The 21707-nt window shown below is 43.2% G+C and overlaps 1 protein-coding gene across 1 annotated transcript in view; it reads left to right on the forward strand.

The window, feature by feature from the left end:
• The window catches only part of LOC132778849 (L-gulonolactone oxidase-like), a 55257-nt gene that overhangs the window by 15855 nt on the left and 17695 nt on the right, over positions 1-21707 (forward strand). The window contains exon 6 of the mRNA XM_067463213.1: positions 9821-10006. Coding sequence (XP_067319314.1) covers positions 9821-10006 — 186 coding nt within the window. The remainder of the gene's footprint in view (positions 1-9820; positions 10007-21707) is intronic.

Raw genomic sequence — 21707 nt, forward strand, 5'->3', positions numbered from 1 at the left:
CATGTATAAATATGTGAGAGGAAGCCACAGGGAGGAGGGAGCAAGCTTGTTTTCTGCTTCCTTGGAGACTAGGACGCAGTGGAACAATGGCTTCGAACTACAAGAGAGGAGATTCCATCTGAACATGAGGAAGAACTTCCTGACTGTGAGAGCCGTTCAGCAGTGGAACTCTCTGCCCCGGAGTGTGGTAGAGGCTCCTTCTTTGGAAGCTTTTAAACAGAGGCTGGATGGCCATCTGTCAGGGGTGATTTGAATGCAATATTCCTGCTTCTTGGCAGAATGGGGTTGGACTGGATGGCCCAAGAGGTCTCTTCCAACTCTTTGATTCTATGATTTTGAGCGATTCGGAATGGGCACCCAAGCTGCCTTCTTCCTCTTTTGTCTCGTTATTGATCCCCTGCCCCTTTTGATTAGCTTCCCTCTCTCTCGCTCTTGCAGTTCTCTCTCTTTTACTGCCTCTCTTTGTCATTTCTGATAATTCACCCGCTCCTTTGTGCCTCGGAGGGGATCTATCCGTCACCTTGAAAGGCAGCTAATCTATTCCACCAGCCAAGGCGGTTTTGTAAGCAGCCATAGATGGTATTAATCACATCATAAATAATTACCGGGTTGTCCCATCAAAGCACACCCACCACAGATCCAGTATACAAAAACCTCACATTTCAGATGTTGGCAAGATCTTAGACAGATCAAGATAAAGACCTTATAAAACTATTATTCCCAGGATTCTAGAGCATTAGAATCCTGGCAAGGAAACTAGTCCAATATGGGCTAGACCTTCTGTGACCTTCTGGCAAGGAAACTAGTCCAATGTGGGCTAGGCAAAACTACGGTGAGGTGGATCTGTAATTGGTTAAATGGACAAACCCAGAGGGTGATTCTCACCAATGCTTCCTCTTCATCCTGGAAAGAGTGACGAGCGGAGTGCCATCAGGTGGGTTCCGTCCTGGGCCCGCTCCTGTTCAACATCTTTATTAATGACTTAGATGAAGGGCTAGAAGGCATGATCATCAAGTTTGCAGACGACACCAAATTGGGAGGGAGAGCCAAGACTCCAGAGGACAGGAGCAGGATTCAAAATGATCTTGACAGATTAGAGAGATGGGCCAAAACTAACAAAATGAAGTTCAACAGGGACAAATGCAAGATACTCCACTTTGGCAGGAAAAACAAAATGCAAAATATGGGGGGGGGGGTGCCTGGCTCGAGAGCAGTACGTGTGAAAAAGATTTTGGAGTCCTCGTGGACAATAAGTTAAACATGAGCCAACAATGTGATGTGGCGGCAAAAAAAGCCAATGGGATTTCAGCCTGCATCAATAGGAGCATAGTGTCTACATCTAAGGAAGTAATGCTACCCCTCTATTCTGCTTTGGTTAGACCACATCTGGAAAATTGTGTCCAATTCTGGGCACCACAATTCAAGAGAGATATTGACAAGCTGGAATGTGTCCAGAGGAGGGCGACTAAAATGATCAAGGGTCTGGAGAACAAGCCCTATGAGGAGCGGCTTAAGGAGCTGAGCATGTTTAGCCTGAAGAAGAGAAGGCTGAGGGGAGATATGATAGCCATGTATAAATATGTGAGAGGAAGCCACAGGGAGGAGGAGGGAGCAAGCTTGTTTTCTGCTTCCTTGGAGACCAGGACGCGGAACAATGGCTTCAAACTACAAGAGAGGAGATTCCATCTGAACATGAGGAAGAACTTCCTGACTGTGAGAGCCATTCAGCAGTGGAACTCTCTGCCCCAGAGTGTGGTGGAGGCTCCTTCTTTGGAAGCTTTTAAACAGAGGCTGGATGGCCATCTGTCAGGGGAGATTTGAATGCAATATTCCTGCTTCTTGGCAGAATGGGGTTGGACTGGATGGCCCAGGAGGTCTCTTCCAACTCTAGGATTCTATGATTCTATGATTCTATGTTTAGGCCACGGTAATTCAAGCAAGGTCAAACTGCAGAACTACATTTCCATATTGGAAGGTTAGGGTCTAGCTATCTAGTTCTTTCTCTGGAGATATCTTGCCTCTCTCCATGCTCACAGAGGAGACATACCTGTAAGAAGAATTAGTAATAATAATAATAATAATAATAATAATAATATATTGGATGGTAAGAAAAAAAAAGTGTAATATTGCTCCAAAATCTGTTTTGGGTGCCTTGTTGATTTTGCACAGGGCCAACAACCTGTCATAGATTAGGTTCTTGTAGGTTTTTTCGGGCTATAGGCCATGTTCTAGAGGCATTTCTCCTGACATTTCACCTGCATCTATGGCAAGCATCCTCAGAGGTAGTGAGGTCTGTTGGAAGTAGGAAAATGGGTTTATATATCTGTGGAATGACCAGGGTGGGACAAAGGACTCTTGTCTTTTGGAGCTAGGTGTGAATGTTTCAGCTGATCACCTTCATTAGCATTTGAAGGCCTGGCTGAGCCTGGGAAAATGTTCTGTTGAGAGGTGTTAAGATGTGCCTGGTTGTTTCCTCTCTGCTGTTTTGCTGTTTTAGTTTTAGAGTTTTTTAATACTGGTAGCCAGATTTTGTTCATTTTCATGGTCTCCTCCTTTCTGTTGAAATTGCCCACATGCTTGTGGATTTCAATGGCTTCTCTGTGTAGTCTGACCTGGTGGTTGTTGGTGTGGTCCAGCATTTCTGTGTTCTCAAATAATACGCAGTGTCCAGGCTGGTCCATCAGGTGCTCTGCTATGGCTGACTTCTCTGGTTGAAGTAGTCTGCAGTGCCTTTCATTGTCCTAATTCCAACAGATCTCACTACCTCTGAGGATGCTTGCCATAGATGCAGGCGAAACGTCAAGAGAAATGCCTCTAGAACATGGCCCTTTAGCCCGAAAAAACCTACAAGAACCTAGTGATTCCAGCCATGAAAGCCTTCGACAATACACTGTCATAGATTGTCGAAGGCTTTCATAGCTGGAATCACTGGGTTGTTGTAGGTTTTTCGGGCTATTTCGGGGTGATTTGAATGCAATATTCCTGCTTCTTGGCAGAATGGGGTTGGACTGGATGGCCCATGAGGTCTCTTCCAACTCTTTGATTCTATGATTCTATATGGCCATGTGCTAGAAGCATTCTCTCCTGACATTTTGCCTGCATGTATGGCAAGCATCCTCAGAGGTTGTGGGGAACCAGAAGCACTGAGTAGAACAGTTGCTGCCAGCATTGACAACTTGCTTTACTGCTGATTTATAGCCCTCAGCATAGAATCATAGAATCATAGAATCAAAGAGTTGGAAGAGACCTCATGGGCCATCCAGTCCAACCCCCTGCCAAGAAGCAGGAATATTGCATTCAAATCACCCCTGACAGATGGCCATCCAGCCCCTGCTTAAAAGCTTCCAAAGAAGGAGCCTCCACCACACTCCGGGGCAGAGAGTTCCACTGCTGAACGGCTCTCACAGTCAGGAAGTTCTTCCTCATGTTCAGATGGAATCTCCTCTCTTGTAGTTTGAAGCCATTGTTCCGCGTCCTAGTCTCCAGGGAAGCAGAAAACAAGCTTGCTCCCTCCTCCTCCCTGTGGCTTCCTCTCACATATTTATACATGGCTATCATATCTCCTCTCAGCCTTCTCTTCTTCAGGCTAAACGTGCCCAGCTCCTTAAGCCGCTCCTCATAGGGCTTGTTCTCCAGACCCTTGATCATTTTAGTCGCCCTCCTCTGGACACATTCCAGCTTGTCAATATCAAGCATCCAGCACAAGTGTTCCTAGGGCGAGGTTTGATTGCTTAGTATCCTTGCAGCAATTCTAGCTGACTTTCTCCTTTCTTCTTTTGCCCTTTGGCGTTCCTGAAAGGTAGGAACAAGCAGTATGTTTTCCTCGCCCTCTTCTTCCTCTTCAACACTTGGCCCCAAATCCCCAACTCCTACATCTTCAGCCTCCTGTTCTACCTCCTCCTCAGAAGAGGACTACACAATATATACTTTCGCTTGCTTTCTTTCTTTCTTTCTTTCTTTCTTTCTTTCTTTCTTTCTCTGAATCTCTTTCATTCCCACTCTTTCTCACACACTTTTTCCTTCTTTTTCTTTTTTTGAATCTCTTTCTCTCTCACTCCTCTCTTTCTCACTTGTTCTCTCTCTTCCTCTTTTGCTCTTTCTATCTCTTTGTCTCTTTCTTTCCTTCTCACTCCTCTCTCTATTTTTATCTCTTTATTTCCTTCTTTTTTCTCTGTGTGCCCTTTTCCCTCTCTGTGTATTTCATTCTTTCTCTCTGACTCCTTCTCTCTCTCTCTCTCTGAATGTCTTTCAATCTCTCATACTTTTTCTCTCTCTTTCACTCTTCTCTAAATCCTCCTTTCTCTCTATTACTGGTTATCTTTCTATCTCTCTCTGCGACTTGTATCTTTCTCTCTGTGTATCTTTCTTTTTCTCTCACTCCTTCTCTCTCTCTCTTTCTCTGTCACTCTTTCTATCTCTCTATCTCTTTCTATTTCTCTCTCTCTCTCCCATTTCCATTTCCTTCTTTCTTTTTTTCTCTCTTCTCCAGAACAGAAAAAAAGACTCTGAGTTCTGTCGTTGCATTGAAGGGAAATCACAAAGCTTGTCTGCTTTTCTTTCTCTTTCAGTATTTTTCTTTCTTTTCCCACAATGAGAAAAAGAGTCCCAGTTCTGTTCATTGCAATGTAGGGAAACAGCAAAGTCTGCCTTCCTGCTTTTCTCTAATTTTCAAGATTTTTCTTTCTTTCTTTTCTGACAACGAAAAAAAGAGTCTCAGGTCTGCCTATTACAATGTATTTTATTTATCGTGTCAGTGCAACTAGTCGGTTATATTACATTTCTAACAGAACAAAGCAAAAAAAATACAAAATACAAAAATTGTGAGTTTGGTAGTTGATTAAATGTCCTTTGACCAGTATCTGGCCCCTTGGAGTGCCTCTGGTGTTGCCGCAAGGAGGTCCTCCATTGTGCATGTGGCAGGGCTCAGGTTGCATTGCAGCAGGTGGTTAGTGGTTTGCTCTTCTCCGCACTCGCATGTCGAGGATTCCACTTTGTAGCCCCATTTCTGAAGGTTGGCTCTGCATCTCGTGGTGCCAGAGCGCAGTCTGTTCAGCGCCTTCCACGTCGCCCAGTCTTCTGTGTGCCCAGGGGGGAGTCTCTCATTTGGTATCAGCTATTTGTTGAGGTGCTGGGTTTGGGCCTGCCACTTTTGGACTCTCGCTTGCTGGGGTGTTCCGGCGAGTGTCTCTGTAGATCTTAGAAAACTATTTCTAGATGTATGTCATTGACGTGCTGGCTGATACCCAAACAGGGGATGAGCTGGAGTTGTCTCTGCCTTGGTCCTTTCACTCTTGGCTGCTACTTCCCGGTGGATGTCAGGTGGTGCAATACCGGCTAAGCAGTGTAATTTCTCCAGTGGTGTAGGGCACAGACACCCCGTGATAATGCAGCATGTCTCATTAAGAGCCACATCCACTGTTTTAGCATGGTGAGATGTGTTCCACACTGGGCATGCGTACTCAGCAGCAGAGTAGCATAGCGCAAGGGCACATGTCTTCACTGTGTCTGGTTGTGATCCCCAGGTTGTGCCAGTCAGCTTTGGTATGATATTGTTTCTAGCACCCACTTTTTGCTTGATGTTCAGGCAGTGCTTATTGTAGGTCAGAGCACGGTCCAGAGTGACTCCCAGGTATTTGGGTGCGCTGCAATGCTCCAGTGGGATTCCTTCCCAGGTGATCTTCAAAGCTCGGGATGCTTGTCTGTTCTTGAGATGAAAGGCACATGTCTGTGTTTTAGATGGGTTGGGGATTGCAATGTAAATAAATAGGTAGATGGGAAACGGCAAAGCCTGAATGCCTGCTTTTTTTCACTGTCTCCTTCCTTCCTCCCTCCCTCCCTCCCTCCCTCCCTCCTTTCTCTTTCTTTCTTTCTTTCTTTCTTTCTTTCTTTCTTTCCCAGAATGAAAAGAGAGTCTCAGTTCTATCCCTTGCAACATCAATAAATGTGCAGGGAAAGGACAAAGCCTCTGCTGAAATATTTTGCAGAGCGAAAGGCTCCAATCCCTTTCCTGTGTGATTTCCCTAGAGCTTGCCTTCGACTCCAGACCTCTTTGACCTCAGGAAATTATCTATTTCGAGAAAATGTCCAGAAGCAGCACCCTTTGAAGAAGAAGAAGAAGACCTTAGAGCTCATAATTCTCCTTTGTCTTCCCTTTCCTAGGCGAGAAAGAAAATACAATGGGAATTATTATTATTATTATTATTATTATTATTATTATTATTAGGTTGTTGTGGGTTTTTTTCGGGCTATATGGCCATGTTCTAGAGGCATTTCTCCTGACGTTTCGCCTGCATCTATGGCAAGCACCCTCAGAGGTAGTGAGGTCTGTTGGAATTAGGACAATGGGTTTATATATCTGTGGAATGGCTGGGGTGGGGCAAAGAGCTCTTCTCTGCTGGAGCTAGGTGTGAATGTTTCAACTGACCACCTTCATTAGCATTTGAAGGCCTGCCTGAGCCTGGGAAAACCTTTTGTTGGGAGGTGTTAAGATGTGCCTGGTTGTTTCCTCTCTGCTGTTTTGTGGCTACCAGTATTAAAAAACTCTAAAATTACAACAGCAAAACAGCAGAGAGGAAACAACCAGGCACATCTTAACACCTCTCAGCAAGAGGTTTTCCCAGGCTCAGCCAGGCCTTCAAATGCTAATGAAGGTGGTCAGTTGAAACATTCACACCCAGCTCCAGCAGGGAAGAGCTCCTTGCCCCACCCCAGCCATTCCACAGATATATAAACCCTTTTTCCTAATTCCAACAGACCTCACAACCTCTGAGGATGTTTGCCATAGATGCAGGCGAAACGTCAGGAGAAATGCCTCTAGAACATGGCCATATAGCCCGAAAAAACCCACAAGAACCTAGTGATTCCAGCCATAAAAGCCTTCGACAATACATTATTATTATTATTATTATTATTATTATTATTATTATTTGAAACACAATAAGATGAGTCCACAGCACACTCTCTGCTGGCTGTTGAATTGGATCACATGTTGGACCCTTCCCAAGTGTCTAGGACTGTGTGATGTATTGGCGAATAATGTGTGCAGATCCCAGTAAGGTAGCCTTTTGCAGCTGGCAGATGGTAATTTTGTCAGCGCCGATTGTGTTTAAGTGCAGGCCAAGGTCTTGAGGCACTGCACCCAGTGTGCCGAACACCACTGGGACCACCTTGACTGGTTTGTGCCAGCGTCTTTTTCAGTTTGATCTTTAAATCCTCATATCGTGTCAGCTTTTCCAGTTATTTCTCTTCAATCCTGTTGTCACCTGGGATTGCAACATCGACAATCCATACTTTGCTTTTTAACACGATCGTGCAGTCAGGAGTATTGTCGAAGGCTTTCATGGCCAGAATCACTGGTTTTTTTGGGCTATATGGCCATGGTCTAGAGGCATTCTCTCCTGATGTTTTGCCTGCATCTATGGCAAGCATCCTCAGAGGTAGTGAGGTCTGTTGGAAATAGGACAATGGGTTTATATATCTGTGGAATGGGACAAAGGACTCTTGTCTGCTGGAGCTAGGTGTGAATGTTTCAGCTGACCACCTTGATTATTGTGTATTTCAGAGGCTTCTCTGTGTAGTCTGACATGGTGTTTGTGAGAGTGGTCCAGCATTTCCCGTGTCAGGCTACACAGAGAAGCCATTGAAATCCACAAGCATGGGGACAATTTCAACAGAAAGGAGGAAACCATGAAAATGAACAAAATCTGGCTACCAGCATTTAAAAAAAAAACTCTAAAATTACAACAGCACAACAACAGAGAGCAAACAAACAAGGATATCTAATCACCTCTCAACAAAAGTTTGCTCCAGGCACTGTCAGGCCATTATATGCTAATCAAGGTGGTCAGCTGAAACATTCACACCTAGCTCCAGCAGACAAGAGTCCTTTGTCCCACCCTGGTCCTTCCACAGATATATAAACCCTTTTTCCTAGTTCCAACAGACCTCACTACCTCTGAGGATGCTTGCCATAGGTGCAGGCGAAACGTCAGGAGAGAATGCCTCTAGAACATGGCCATATAGCCAGGAGTATTGTTCTCCAAAACTCTGTCTGTCTGAATTTGGAAGTCCCAGAGTAGCTTGATGTGTTCATTCTCTGTAACTTTTTCAGGTTTGTGATCCCACCAGTTCTTTATTTAATAATAATAATAATTATTATTATTATTATTTATTTATTTATTTATACCCAGCTTTATCTTCCCCATAAAAAATGCATTATATGGCTGTGATTGTTTTAAACATCTCGCAACATGTGGCTTTTAAAAACTTGTTTTGGAATCATTCTGTGGGTCCCACACTGGCATATAAATTAAATCAGGCAGCGGGTTAGCAAAGGCAAACAGAACACCAAAAAATATATTGCTGAGCAGAACTGTTGTACTAGAATGAATGGCAGAGCAAAAGGTGGCTCTCTGGTGACACCTACTGGACAGAAGAGTGTGAGCAAGGGAAATATGAGCCTTATTCCAAAAGAACTGTGTCTGGGTGAGGCATAGGTAAAGGTTTTCCCCTGATATTAAGTCCAAATGTGTCCGACTCTGGGGGTTAGTGCTCATCTCCATTTCTAAGCTGAAGAGCCAGCATTGTCCATAGACACCCCCAAGGTCGTGTGGCCGGCATGACTGCATGGAGCGCTGTTACCTTCCCGCCGGAGCGGTACCTATTGATCTACTCATATTAACATATTTTTGAACTGCATATTTCTTTGCATTTTTGGTTTTTGCTGTTTTTAGTAATTGTAAATTTGGTACCCAAAAATACAGGAAAAAGACCTGCAATATTATTAGAATCATAGAATTGGAAGAGACCACAATGGCCATCTGATAGATAAATTGATTGATGATAGATGCATACATAGATAGACAGTTTTTAGATTGATAGACAGATAATTCATAGACTTAGGGTAGGCAGATAGATATGCATACACAGATTGATTGATGATACATGGAGAGAGAAAGATAAATGGACAGATAGATAGATGGATGGATGGATAGATTGATACATTGATAGATACATAGATAGATAGAGGCAGAGATATATAGATAGATGGATAGATAGATAGATCTATACGTTGATTGATAGATAGATAGAGGCATAGATATATAGATAGATGGATAGATAGATAGATAGATAGATAGATGGATAGATCTATAGATAGATAGATAGATAGATAGATAGATAGACAGATAGACAGATAGACAGACAGATAGACAGAGGCATAGATATATATATAGATAGATGGATGGATGGATAGATAGATAGATAGATAGATGGATAGATCTATAGATAGATAGATAGATAGATAGATAGACAGATAGATACATGGATATATCTATACATTGATAGATAGATAGATAGATAGATAGATAGATCTATACATTGATAGATAGAGATATAGGTGTAAGTGATAGATACATATAGAGAAACATGTAGATAGATATAAGTATAGAGATAGAGGGATAGATGATACATACATATAGGATAGATGGATGGATAAATAGATGCATAAATAGATAGACAGACAGATAGAGAGAGAGAGAGAGATGTATTGTGATTTTATTGCAAATTTGGCACCCAAAAATACACAAAAAAGAATTGCAATCTTAATAGAATCACAGAACTGAAAGGGGCCACAAGGGCCACCTGTCCAACCCCCTGCTGCCGTTCAGAAAGATGCAATCAAAGCCCTCCCAACAGATGGCCATCCAGCCTCTGTTTAAAAACCTCCAGAGAAAGAGACCATTGGACAGGTGTCACCCTTCCTATATCTGAGCATTTCATGTGTATTGTATCCTTCCCTGCTATCTTCCCATCATAATAGGTTGTATCCTTGACCCTCTTAACGGCTTCTGGGGAAATCCTGGAGTGCTCTGAAACTACGAATCCCGAGCTCTACCAGGCTGCCTGCGTCCACCTGGGCTGTTTGGGTGTCCTCCTCACCATCACCTTCCAGTGCGTCCCAGAGTTCTACCTGCAAGAGACCACCTTCCCGTCAACGCTGAAGGAGGTAGGGTTCAAACACCAGCATCCACACTGAGTCGTCACACTCTCTCAGCCTCAGAGCAAGGCGATGGCACAAACCCTCTGAACAAATTGGCCCAAGAAAACCCCATGACAAGGTTGCCATGATTCAAAAACAATTTGAAGACATACAGCAGCAACATAGTAGTCAGAAAAGGACAAATACATGTGGAAGGAAACATACAGGGATGGGTGGATGGAGAGACAGAGAGATACAGATATAGCTACAGTGAAAGAGAGAGAGTGATTATAGATACATAAAGAAATACATATATAGATACATTGTGATAGATACATACATTTATATAGAGAGGGATGATACATACAAATATCATCCCTCTCTAAATTAATGACATACATATATAGATATAGATATAGACATATATAGATATAGATTGGTGATAGATTGATAGTAGGTTATAGATAGATAGAGAGAGAGAGAGATAGGATAGATAGATAGATAGATAGATAGATAGATAGATAGATAGATAGATGATACACACAGAGAGAAGAATAAATGAACAAACAAACAGCTAGATGGTAGATTACATAGAGAGGACAGACAGATAGATATGCATAGATGATAGATGAAGGATAAATGGATGGATGGATGGATGGATGGATGATAGGTAGGTAGAATAGATAGACAGACAGACAGACAGATAGATGATACACACAGAGAGAAGAATAAATGGATAGATAGATGATAGATAATAGATGATAGACATAGATAGATAGATAGATAGATAGATAGATAGATAGAGATAGATAGATAGATAGATAGACAGATAGATAGATAGATAGATACAGATAGATGATACACCAAGGGTAGATGGATGGATGGATGGATGGATGGATGGATGGATAGATAGATAGATAGATAGATAGATAGAAAGATAGATAGATAGATAGATAGATAGATAGATAGAAGAGATGATAGGTAGGTAGGTAGGTAGGTAGGTAGGTAGGTAGGTAGGTAGGATAGATAGATAGATAGATAGATAGATAGATAGATAGATAGAAGGATGGATGATAGATAGGTAGAATAGATAGGTAGGTAGTTAGGTAGATAGATGATACACACAGAGAGAAGAATAAATGGATAGATAGATTATAGATAGATGATAGACACAGATAGATAGATAGATAGATAGATAGATAGATAGATAGATAGACAGACAGACAGACATGCATGGGTAGGTAGGTAGGTAGGTAGGTAGATGATACACGACAGAGATAGATGATGGATGGATGGATAGATAGATAGAAAGATAGATAGATAGATAGATAGGAGAGATGATAGGTAGGTAGGTAGGTAGGTAGGTAGGATAGATAGATAGATAGATAGATAGATAGAAGGATGGATGATAGATAGGTAGAATAGATAGGTAGGTAGTTAGGTAGATAGATGATACACACAGAGAGAAGAATAAATGGATAGATAGATTATAGATAGATGATAGACACAGATAGAGAGATAGATAGATAGATAGATAGATAGATAGATAGATAGATAGAAAGATAGACAGACAGACAGACATGCATGGGTAGGTAGGTAGGTAGGTAGGTAGGTAGGTAGATGATACACGACAGAGATAGATGATGGATGGATGGATGGATGGATGGATGGATGGATGGATGGATGGATAGATAGTTGCAGAGAGAGAAAATGGTAGATATATGCATCCATGCATATGTAGATACAGAGACAGGATACATGATATATTCATATGATACATAGAGACAGATGGATAGATAAATAGAAAAATGCATAGAAACATAGATGACTTATAGATCGATAGACAGATTATAGTTGCCTCTCTATAGATCCAAATGATTCCCCCTGATTGAGAGTCTTGGGGGTAATGTGTGTCTTGTGTATAACGCAGCAGTGATTGTATTCCCCTTGTAATGGCATCTCTGTTATATCAACGCCGTCTTTGAGAGCAGCAGCTCTTGGCAGGACAGAGGAGGCTCCTGGACCCCTTCCGCCAGAATGCCATTGCAATTAGTTAATGAGTCTGCTTCCCCCCACGATGGAGGAACACACACACACATCTCCTCTTGTGCATCTCATTTGTTAGGAAATCTTTTAAGCTGAAGAGTTTAACTAGGAAGATTAAGTGGCTCGCAGGGAGCATCTGTGCTTTGGAAACAGATTCCTCTGTCCCTATGGCATGCATGCGGGAAATTCTTTTGGCTCTTTCTGCCCTGAAATGTTTAAACTATTGATTTGCCATTCCTCAAGCAGAAAGTCAGATTATCCAAATTGTAGATACAGGGAGTCTCATATCTGGCACAGAAAATGCAAGTGTAAAAACAGAGGAATCGAGGTAATAGTCCTTCTTGCTGCAGTCAAACTAAAAGAAAAGAGATTCCACATAACCACATAAATAATTATTGGGGGGGGGGGGGACTTACTTCATGCTAGTAAGAGCTATTCAGCAGTGGAATTGGCTGCTGCCTGGGAGAGCTTTGATTCCTGCCTGGCAAAAGGGGGGTGGATTGGATGGCCTTTAGGGATCCCTTCTAACTGGTGCTATATAGACTTCTTGGGAATCCAGTGACATCTCCTTCTCTGGAGATTTTTAAAGAGGTTGGATGGCCATCTGCCAGTAGCGCTTTGATTCTGGTTAGGAATAACAAGGGGTGGACTAGATGGCCTTCGGGGATCCCTCCTAATTCTTTCTTGGGAGTCCATGGCATCTCCATCTCAAGGACTTGTTAAAAGGAGTTGGGATGGCCATCTGTTGGAAGGGCTTGAATTGTGGGTCGGAATGGCAGAAGGGGGTGGACTAGATGACTTTTGGGAATCCCTTCCCATTATTGTGCTATATAGATTTCTTCGGTGTGCAATGGCATCTCTTTTTCTGAAGGTTTTGGACTAGAGTTGGGTGACCATGTGTCTGGAAGGCTTGGATTCTGGATAGGAATGACAAGCGGTGGATTAGATGGCCTTTGGGGGTCCCTTCTAATTCTTTTGCTTTATAGACTTAGAAATTCCATTTTTCCAAAAGACTCACCATTTAGTTGGGACCAGAATCCAAAGGGATAGCATTCTACTCTCAAATGTAAGCCTACTGAAAGATTTACAATTCATATAGATTTACAGTTTGTAAGAGAGATGCTTTTGAACTGTGGTGTTGGAGGAAAGTTCTGAGAGTGCCTTGGAATGTGAGAAGATCCAATCCAACCAGTCCATACTTCAAGAAATAAAGCCTGACTGCTCATTGGAGGGAAGGATATGAGAGGCAAGGATGAAGTACTTTGGCCACATCATGAGAAGATGATGGCAGGAAAAACGAAATGCAAAGATACAGAATGGGGGATGATGCCTGGCTCGAGAGCAGTACGTGTGAAAAAGATCTTGGAGTCCTCGTGGACAACAAGTTAAACATGAGCCAACAATGTGATGTGGCGGCAAAAAAAGCCAATGGGATTTTGGCCTGCATCAAGAGGAGCATAGTGTCTAGATCTAGGGAAGTAATGCTACCCCTCTATTCTGCTTTGGTTAGACCACACCTGGAATATTGTGTCCAATTCTGGGCACCACAATTCAAGAGAGATGTTAACAAGCTGGAATGTGTCCAGAGGAGGGAGACTAAAATGATCAAGGGTCGGGAGAACAAGCCCTATGAGGAGTGGCTTAAGGAGCTGGGCATGTTTAGCCTGAAGAAGAGAAGACTGAGAGGGGATATGATAGCCATGTATAAATATGTGAGAGGAAGCCACAGGGAGGAGGGAGCAAGCTTGTTTTCTGCTTCCCTGGAGACTAGGACGCAATGGAACAATGGCTTCAAACTACAAGAAAGGAGATTCCATCTGAACATGAGGAAGAACTTCCTGACTGTGAGAGCCGGTCAGCAGTGGAACTCTCTGCCCCGGAGTGTGGTGGACGCTCCTTCTTTGGAAGCTTTTAAACAGAGGCTGGATGGCCATCTGTCAGGGGTGATTTGAATGCAATATTCCTGCTTCTTGGCAGAATGGGGTTGGACTGGATGGCCCATGAAGTCTCTTCCAACTCTTTGATTCTATGATTCTATGAAAGCTTAGAGAAGACAATGATGCTGGGGAAGATGGAAGGAAAAAGGAAGAGGGGCCGACCAAGGGCAAAATGGATGGATGGCATCCTTGAAGTGACTGGATTGATCTTGAAGGAGCTGGGGGTGGTGACGGCCGACAGGGAGCTCTGGCGTGGGCTGGTCCATGAGGTCACGAAGAGTCGGAAACGACTGAACAAATGAACAACAAACAACAAACCTAATGAAAGAGCTCAGCCTATGCATTCATAGCAATGAGCTGATGAATTTGCCCCGTGCATATGTTCAGACTTTAAAAGCATTGTGGATGGTGCTTAAATCTATCCCTGAAATTGATCCTGCTTTTTGCATCGCTTCCTTTGCAGTTTGGAGTAGAACCCAGAGCACATTCACCATCTTTCTTCCCTTTGTCTGCAAAATCAATGCAAAATTGGTCCAAAAATAAAAGAAAGGAAAATCATCGTTTTCTTAACCAAGTGCAAAGGCATCATTGTCAGATGGCTTTCTTTGCTCAATTACCTTCATCCGTGTTCCTCGCTGTGCCAGGAAAACACTGAACATGCCGTAACATCCTCGCTCGGCTGGAGATAATTTTGGAAACTTCTCTTTTTTTGACACAGGAGCCTTTTGTAGGCCGGACAGATGCTATTGTCACTGTACACACTCCCTCCAGCAAAACCAAAGGCATGCATTCGTCCCAATGACAGTGATGAATTGAGTCTGCGTTGCAAGGGTTATTTTAAAAAGCATTTTTATTATTGCATTTATTAAAGTCTAATTATAAAGGAAACAGCATTGTGTGGAGGTTTTAACGTTAGAGTAGGATCGTGGCAGATTTCAAATTTCTGTTTAGCTATGGAAAACAATGGGTACGTCCCACTCTTCCAGTCACAGAGGAAGGGAGAATGGGTATAGGGTTACAGCCTGTGTTAGACGGGGTCGCACTCCACCTGAAGACGCAGGTTCGCAGTTTGGGTGTGACCCTGGACTCATCGCTGAGCCTGGAACCCCAGGTTTCGGCGGTGACCAGGGGAGCATTCGCACAGTTAAAACTTGTGCGCCAACTGCGACCGTACCTTGGGAAGTCTGACTTGGCAATGGTAGTCCACGCTCTGGTTACATCCCGTCTTGACTACTGCAACGCTCTCTACGTGGGGTTGCCTTTGAAGACAGCCCGGAAGCTCCAATTAGTCCAACGGGCGGCAGCCATGATACTAACAGGAGCGGGGCGCAGGGAGCATACAACTCCTCTGCTGCACTAGCTCCACTGGCTGCCGATCTGCTACCGGGCTCAATTCAAAGTGCTGGCGTTGGCCTTTAAAGCCCTAAACGGTTCTGGCCCAACTTATCTATCCGAACGTATCTCAGCCTATCAGCCCACCAGGACCCTAAGATCTTCTGGGGAGACCCTGCTCTCTATCCCACCGGCTTCACAAGCGCGGCTGGCGGGAACGAGAGACAGGGCCTTTTCTGTGGTGGCCCCTCGGCTTTGGAACGCCCTCCCCATAGAGATACGATCAGCCTCCTCGCTGATGGTGTTTCGGAAGAGATTGAAAACATGGATGTTTAAACAAGCATTCGGTTAATCCGTTGCAACGAATTTTGATGACTAAAGGATTGGTAATCATGGACGACGAATTTTGGATTGCGATTCCAGTTACGAGATGCATGGGATTATTATTGGTGGCCCAATAATTTGTATTGTATATGTGTTTTATACTTTTAAACTGAATACTGTTTTTTAAGTGTTGTAAACCGCAATGAGTCGCCGACTTAGGCTGAGATATTAGCGGTATACAAGCGCATAAATAAATAAATAAATAAATAAATGGCATAGCCGTCCATGGGCAAACAAGATTGTGGTTTGATTTGCTGTCATTGATTTAGAGCAAAGAGAGACCACCAAAGCACCCTGACATGAGGCCCTAGTGTCTACATCAGGGCTTGGTGAACTTTCTAACTTGGGGGCCACATGCTAGCATGTGGACTGGCTTCCTGGTGATGGATGGATGTGTGGCATAGAGACCGAGAACTGGGAAGCCCTGGCACTTGAGCACTCTAACTGGAGATCAGCTGGGGTCCATCGAAATCCAGATACTCAAAACATAATGGGAGTTAACCGAATTGCACACCCATAGTAAGAAGCATCCAGGATCAGATTGGGCCATTGGTACTCATCGACTAAAAGAAGGAATGCCTAAAGGCCATCTAGTCCAACCTCCTTTAGCCATGCAGGAACACACCATCCAAGCCCTCCCAACAGATAGATGGCCATATCTACATGCAATTTCCTTGGTGATTTCTACCATGCCTTGAGATGCCTTTGAATACTCCAGCTTGGATATGGCTCTCATTCCTCTTTGAAGAAGGGAAATGCCTTGTCGGTTGAGTGCCGGTGGGTCCTTTCCCGTCTCCAGCCATTGTGTTGCCAGACCCAGCAAAGCGGAAAGCAACAAGCCAGCAAGGAGGCCCTTGAAATATTCATGAAGAGCAATCCCATTTCCGTAGCTGCAGTGGGGAAGGGGTATTATAGAGGAGGCTTGGCCCTTGTCTTTGGCTGTGATTCATCATTCTCTTGCTATTTTGGAGGAAAGAAGGCAGAGGAAACGTCCCTCTTGGGTGCTGTCGCCTTCCCTTAAATCCACAACCAGGTGCCGTTGCCTGTTTCGCGGAAGATATGGGAGCAATTCCCCGCATGAGCAGAAATGATTTACTCTTAAAAGCTTTTCTTTTAAATGCCATTATATATTGCAAGGGGAGAAAACTACCTTTTTAAAGGATGTGTACAGTTGTCCCTCGGCATATAAAGAATTAAAGGAAAGACAAGTCACCGAGGAAGCAGACAGATGTGTGGCTCATGTTTGCAGGGTAAGAGTAAGGAAAGCTAAAGTTCCAACTGAGCTGGCTAAGAAAGCATGGAGTGACAAGAAAAGGGAGGCTGAATATATTTGGAGACACTTTCGGGTATTACAATAGAGCTAATCCTTTATGAGGGTGCTGGAGAAGAGTTCTATGAATACTGTGGGTTTCCAAAAAGACTAATAAATGGGTCCAAGACCAAATCGAACTTAGAAGCCAAGTTGATCATTTATGAAATTTGAATGAAAAGTAATGCCTCCACCTTCGTAACTCCTCAACAGATGGCAGTACTGGTATGTGGCAAGTACTGGCTTGTTCAGTAGACTCTCCTCTACAGTTCCATTTGGGCAGGAAGCCTTAGCATTGAACAGTTGTGTTGTTAAAGTGCAAAGTATGGAATCCTGCGCAAACAGTTGGTCAATGCGACTTAAGCAATGTGCAGTCATTGAATTCTTGACAGCAGAAGGTGTCACTCCAAAGGAGCTTCATCAGAGAATGCAAGCTGTTTATTGTGATTGTGTTGATATGAGTACTGTGCTTCGTTGGGCAAGTAAGTTTAAAGATGTTGAGGTGTCCATCTGACTTGCGTGACAAACACAGAGTTGGATGTCCTGTGACAGCAACCACCGAGTTTCACAAGCAAAAGGTTGACAGATTTATTCAAGATGATCGTCGTATCACTCAGAGAGAATTTTCAAGCATAATCGGCATTTCATAAGAATTTGTGGTCACATTATTGCTTTGCTTGACTATCGGAAGATCTGTACACAGTGTGTACCCAAAATAGAGTGTTGACTTCTTCCGTGACAGTTTCAGAAAACTTGTTCACCTTTGGTAGAAATGTATCCAATTGTCTGGTGATTATGTGGTAATTAAAGAGCACATTCTAAGGATTATTTCTGCATTTCATTTATTAAAATATTCCTATCCAAACCCAAGTAACGAAAGTGGAGGCATTACTTTTCATTCAACCCTCGTATGAGATGACAAGACTCACCAGAAAAGAATGAGAGAATTATAGAATCCTAAATTTGGGAGGGATCTCAAAGGCTATCCAGACCATGACGGAATATACCATCAAATCACTCCTGACAGATGCTATTCAGCCTCTGCTTTAAAACCTACACTGGACTCCAAGGTGACAACATATTCTATTGTCGTTCAGATCTTATAGGATCAGGCTTAGCACAGCAGGTTAAACTGAGGAGAGAGCAGGCTTGTTTTCTGCTGTCTTGGAGACTAGGACGCAATGGAACAATGGCTTCAAACTACAGGAAAGGAGATTCCATCTGAACATTAGGAAGAACTTCATGACTGTGAGAGCTGTTCAGCAGTGGAACTCTCTGCCCTAGAAAGTGGCGTGGGCTCCTTCTTTGGAGGCTTTTAAACAGACACTGGATGGCCATCTGTCAGGAGTACTTTGAATGTAATTTTCTGGCTTCTTGGCAGAATGGGGTTGGACTGGATGGCCCACCAGGTCTCTTCCAACTCTAGGATTCTATGATTCTACTAGAAAGCATAATATAATGCTTGGAAAGTTCATAAGGCTTGGAAAGTTCAGTTGAGGATGATGGGACTTGAAGTTCTCTCATTCCTAGGTTGCCATAAGTCAACTTAACCTCAGTAAACAACCAACTCTGCACTTGGTAAGGACAAACTGTGTGGATTCTTCCACCATCCAAGAGATGTTCAAATATTATGATAGGACCCATCCCTTGCTCAAGATTTATAGCCATTTCTGCTGTGATGTCCTCTTTTCAATTATTCCTCCCTGAATATTCATAAAGGCGGGTTCCCTTTAAATCATCCGTAGTGGATAAATGCACCATAAATTCTGAACGGACGGGATGTTTTATGAGATCCCTTCACAATTAATCCTGTGCGGTGACTTCATCTTTCTCTCCGAAGTCTGTAAGAAAGACTTTGCTTTCCCCTTTTCTCTGCCCTTTCCGAGTGGCTCAGCCATTTGTAACCCTAATCCAGTTCTGTTGAACAAGGGCCATTCGTCAGCCCTGATTGAACCGAGCGCCATTATTCTTGGCGTCTTTAAATATTGTTCTATGAGGACATACAGTGCCGCTCGTTTTATATTGCAGCCTTGTAAATAAGGGATGTCAGCAGCGAGGACAGCGAGCTGCTTCGTCTTCATTTCACATAACTTCAGGAACTTGCAATTCCTACAGGCAGTAGGGCTGGGCGGTTTCGTTTCGTTAATTCGTAATTCGTTAAAAATTCGTTATTTTTTTTGATAACGAAGCGATAACGAACCATTCTGGAGCAACTTAAAAATGAAACGAATTTTTAAATTCGTTTCGTAAATGCTTCGGATTCGTTATGTATTTGTTTCGTTATCAGTTTGAGGTCGTTTCGTTATTATTTCCACATGTCTGGGGCAAGTTTTATAGTTGTTTTTTGTTTAATTAGTGAAAAAAAAAATTATAATATCACACCAACAGTCAACAAAGGAGGGAGAGGGAAGCTTCAGAAGTTCCCCCTGTCCCATTTGGAGGTTTTTTAGCGTATTGCGCGGTCGCGTCCGCCATTAACGAATCGATTCGTTATTGTTTCGTATTTGTTTCGTTAATGTTTCGTAATTTTTTTAACATTTACGAAATTTCGTAAATATCGAACTTTTTAAAAGAAAAATTTCGGAATTCTTTTAAATATCGAAATGCAAAACCCCCCAAAAAACGAATCAATTTTAGAAACAAATTTTTCCGTTGTTACCCAGGCCTAACAGGCAGTGTAGACTCATACAAGCAGATAATCTGGACCAGAAACTGGGTTATATGGCAGTGTAGATTCAGCATAAGAGTGTAGGAAAGATGTAGGGATCGCAAAACTCCCCCAGTCTTGCTAAACTAGACTGTTGCAAGCAACAGGAGTCTGTTTTCCTCTCAATCAGGATGCAGCAGACTGACATTTCCATCTCTGATTTCCAATTGGGTTTAGACTGTTCTGCCATCTTTATTGACTTCTTTATTTATGTATTATTTACAGTATTTATATTCTGCCCTTCTCACCCCACAGGGGAATCAGGGCGGATTACAATGTACATATACATGGCAAACATTAAATGCCATAGACCAGTGGTTCTCCACCTTCCTAATGCCGTGACCCCTTAATACAGTCCCTCATGTTGTGGTGACCCCCAACCATAACATTGTTTTTGTTGCTACTTCATAACAGTCATTTTACTACTGTTATAAATCATAATGTAAACATCAGATATGCAAGATGTATTTTCATTCACTGGACCAAACTGGGCACAAATACCCAATGCACCCACATGTAAATGCAAATCGGGTTGGGGGAGGGTTGATTTTGTAATTTGGAAGTTGTAGTTGCTGGGATTTATAGTTCACCTATAATCAAAGAGCATTCTGAACTCCACCAGCGATGGATTTGAACCTAATTTGCCACACAGAACTCCCATGAAAACGGAAAACACTGGAAGGGTTTGGTGGGTACTGACCTTGAGTTTGGGAGTTGTAGTTCACCTATATCCAGAGAGCACTGTGGACTCACGCAATGGTGGATCTGGACCAAATTTGGCACAGATACTCAATATGTGCAAATGTGAACACTGGTGGAGTCTGGGGAAAATAGACCTTGACTTTTGGGAGTCTTAGTTGCTGGGATTTATAGTTCATTACAATCAAAGAACATTCTGAATTCCACCAACGATAAAATTGGCTCAAACTTCCTACATGGAATCCCCATGACCATCAGAAAATACTGTGTTTCTGATGGTCTTTGGTGACCCCTCTGACACCCCTTCGCAACCCCCTCAGGGGTCCCGACCCCCAGGTTGAGAAACACTGCCATAGACACACAACATATATAGACAGAAATATAGACAGACTTCTCTAGAACTGTATGAAAAAAACCCTAAGTATTGGTTCAGAATCAGAGACTGGAAAGTCATGCTTGAAATCCATTCACCCCTGTTGTTTATTACTGAGCTTGAAACATAGTCCATTACCATTGCTCTTTCTATTATGGATTACAACCTTGCTTACACCACCGCCTGAGCTCTGCGAGTGCAGCATTTTCCCGAACGAAGCATAGAGTGTTTGAGGACTGGGACATCCATAGGGATACCAAGGTGCTTGTCTATAAAGCTATTGTCCTCCCAACCTTGCTATATGCCTGCGAAACATGGACTGTCTACAGACGTCACATGCAGCTCCTGGAACGATTCCATCAGTGCTGCCTCTGAGAAATCCTGCAAATCTCTTGGGAAGATAGTCGGACAAACGTCAGCATGCTGGAAGAAGTGAAGACCACCAGCACTGAAGCGATGATCCTCCGCCATTAACTCCACTGGACTGACCACATTGTCCGAATGCCCGACCACCGTCTTCCAAAGCAGTTGCTCTATTCCGAACTCAAGAACAGGAAACAGAATGTCGGTGGACAGGAAAAGAGATTTAAAGATGGACTCAAAGCCAACCTTTAAAACTCTGGCATAGACACTGAGAACTGGGAAGCTCTGGCCCTTGAGCTGGAGGTCAGCTGTGACCAGCAGTGCTGCAGAATTTGAAGAGGCATGAATGGAGGGTGAAAGAGAGAAACGTGCCAAGAGGAAGGTGCATCAAGCCAACCCCGACCGAGACCGCCTCCCATCTGGAAACCAATGCCCTCACTGTGGGAGAAGTTGCAGGTCAAAAATAGGGCTCCACAGGCACCTACGAACCCACCCCCAGGACACTGAACTTGGAGGACCATCATCCTCGGACTATGAGGGATCGCCTAAGTAAGTATTTTGGATGAAAACTTGAATCT

Source organism: Anolis sagrei, chromosome 1 (genome assembly GCF_037176765.1).
Source record: "Anolis sagrei isolate rAnoSag1 chromosome 1, rAnoSag1.mat, whole genome shotgun sequence".
Classification (NCBI taxonomy): Eukaryota; Metazoa; Chordata; class Lepidosauria; order Squamata; family Dactyloidae; genus Anolis; species Anolis sagrei.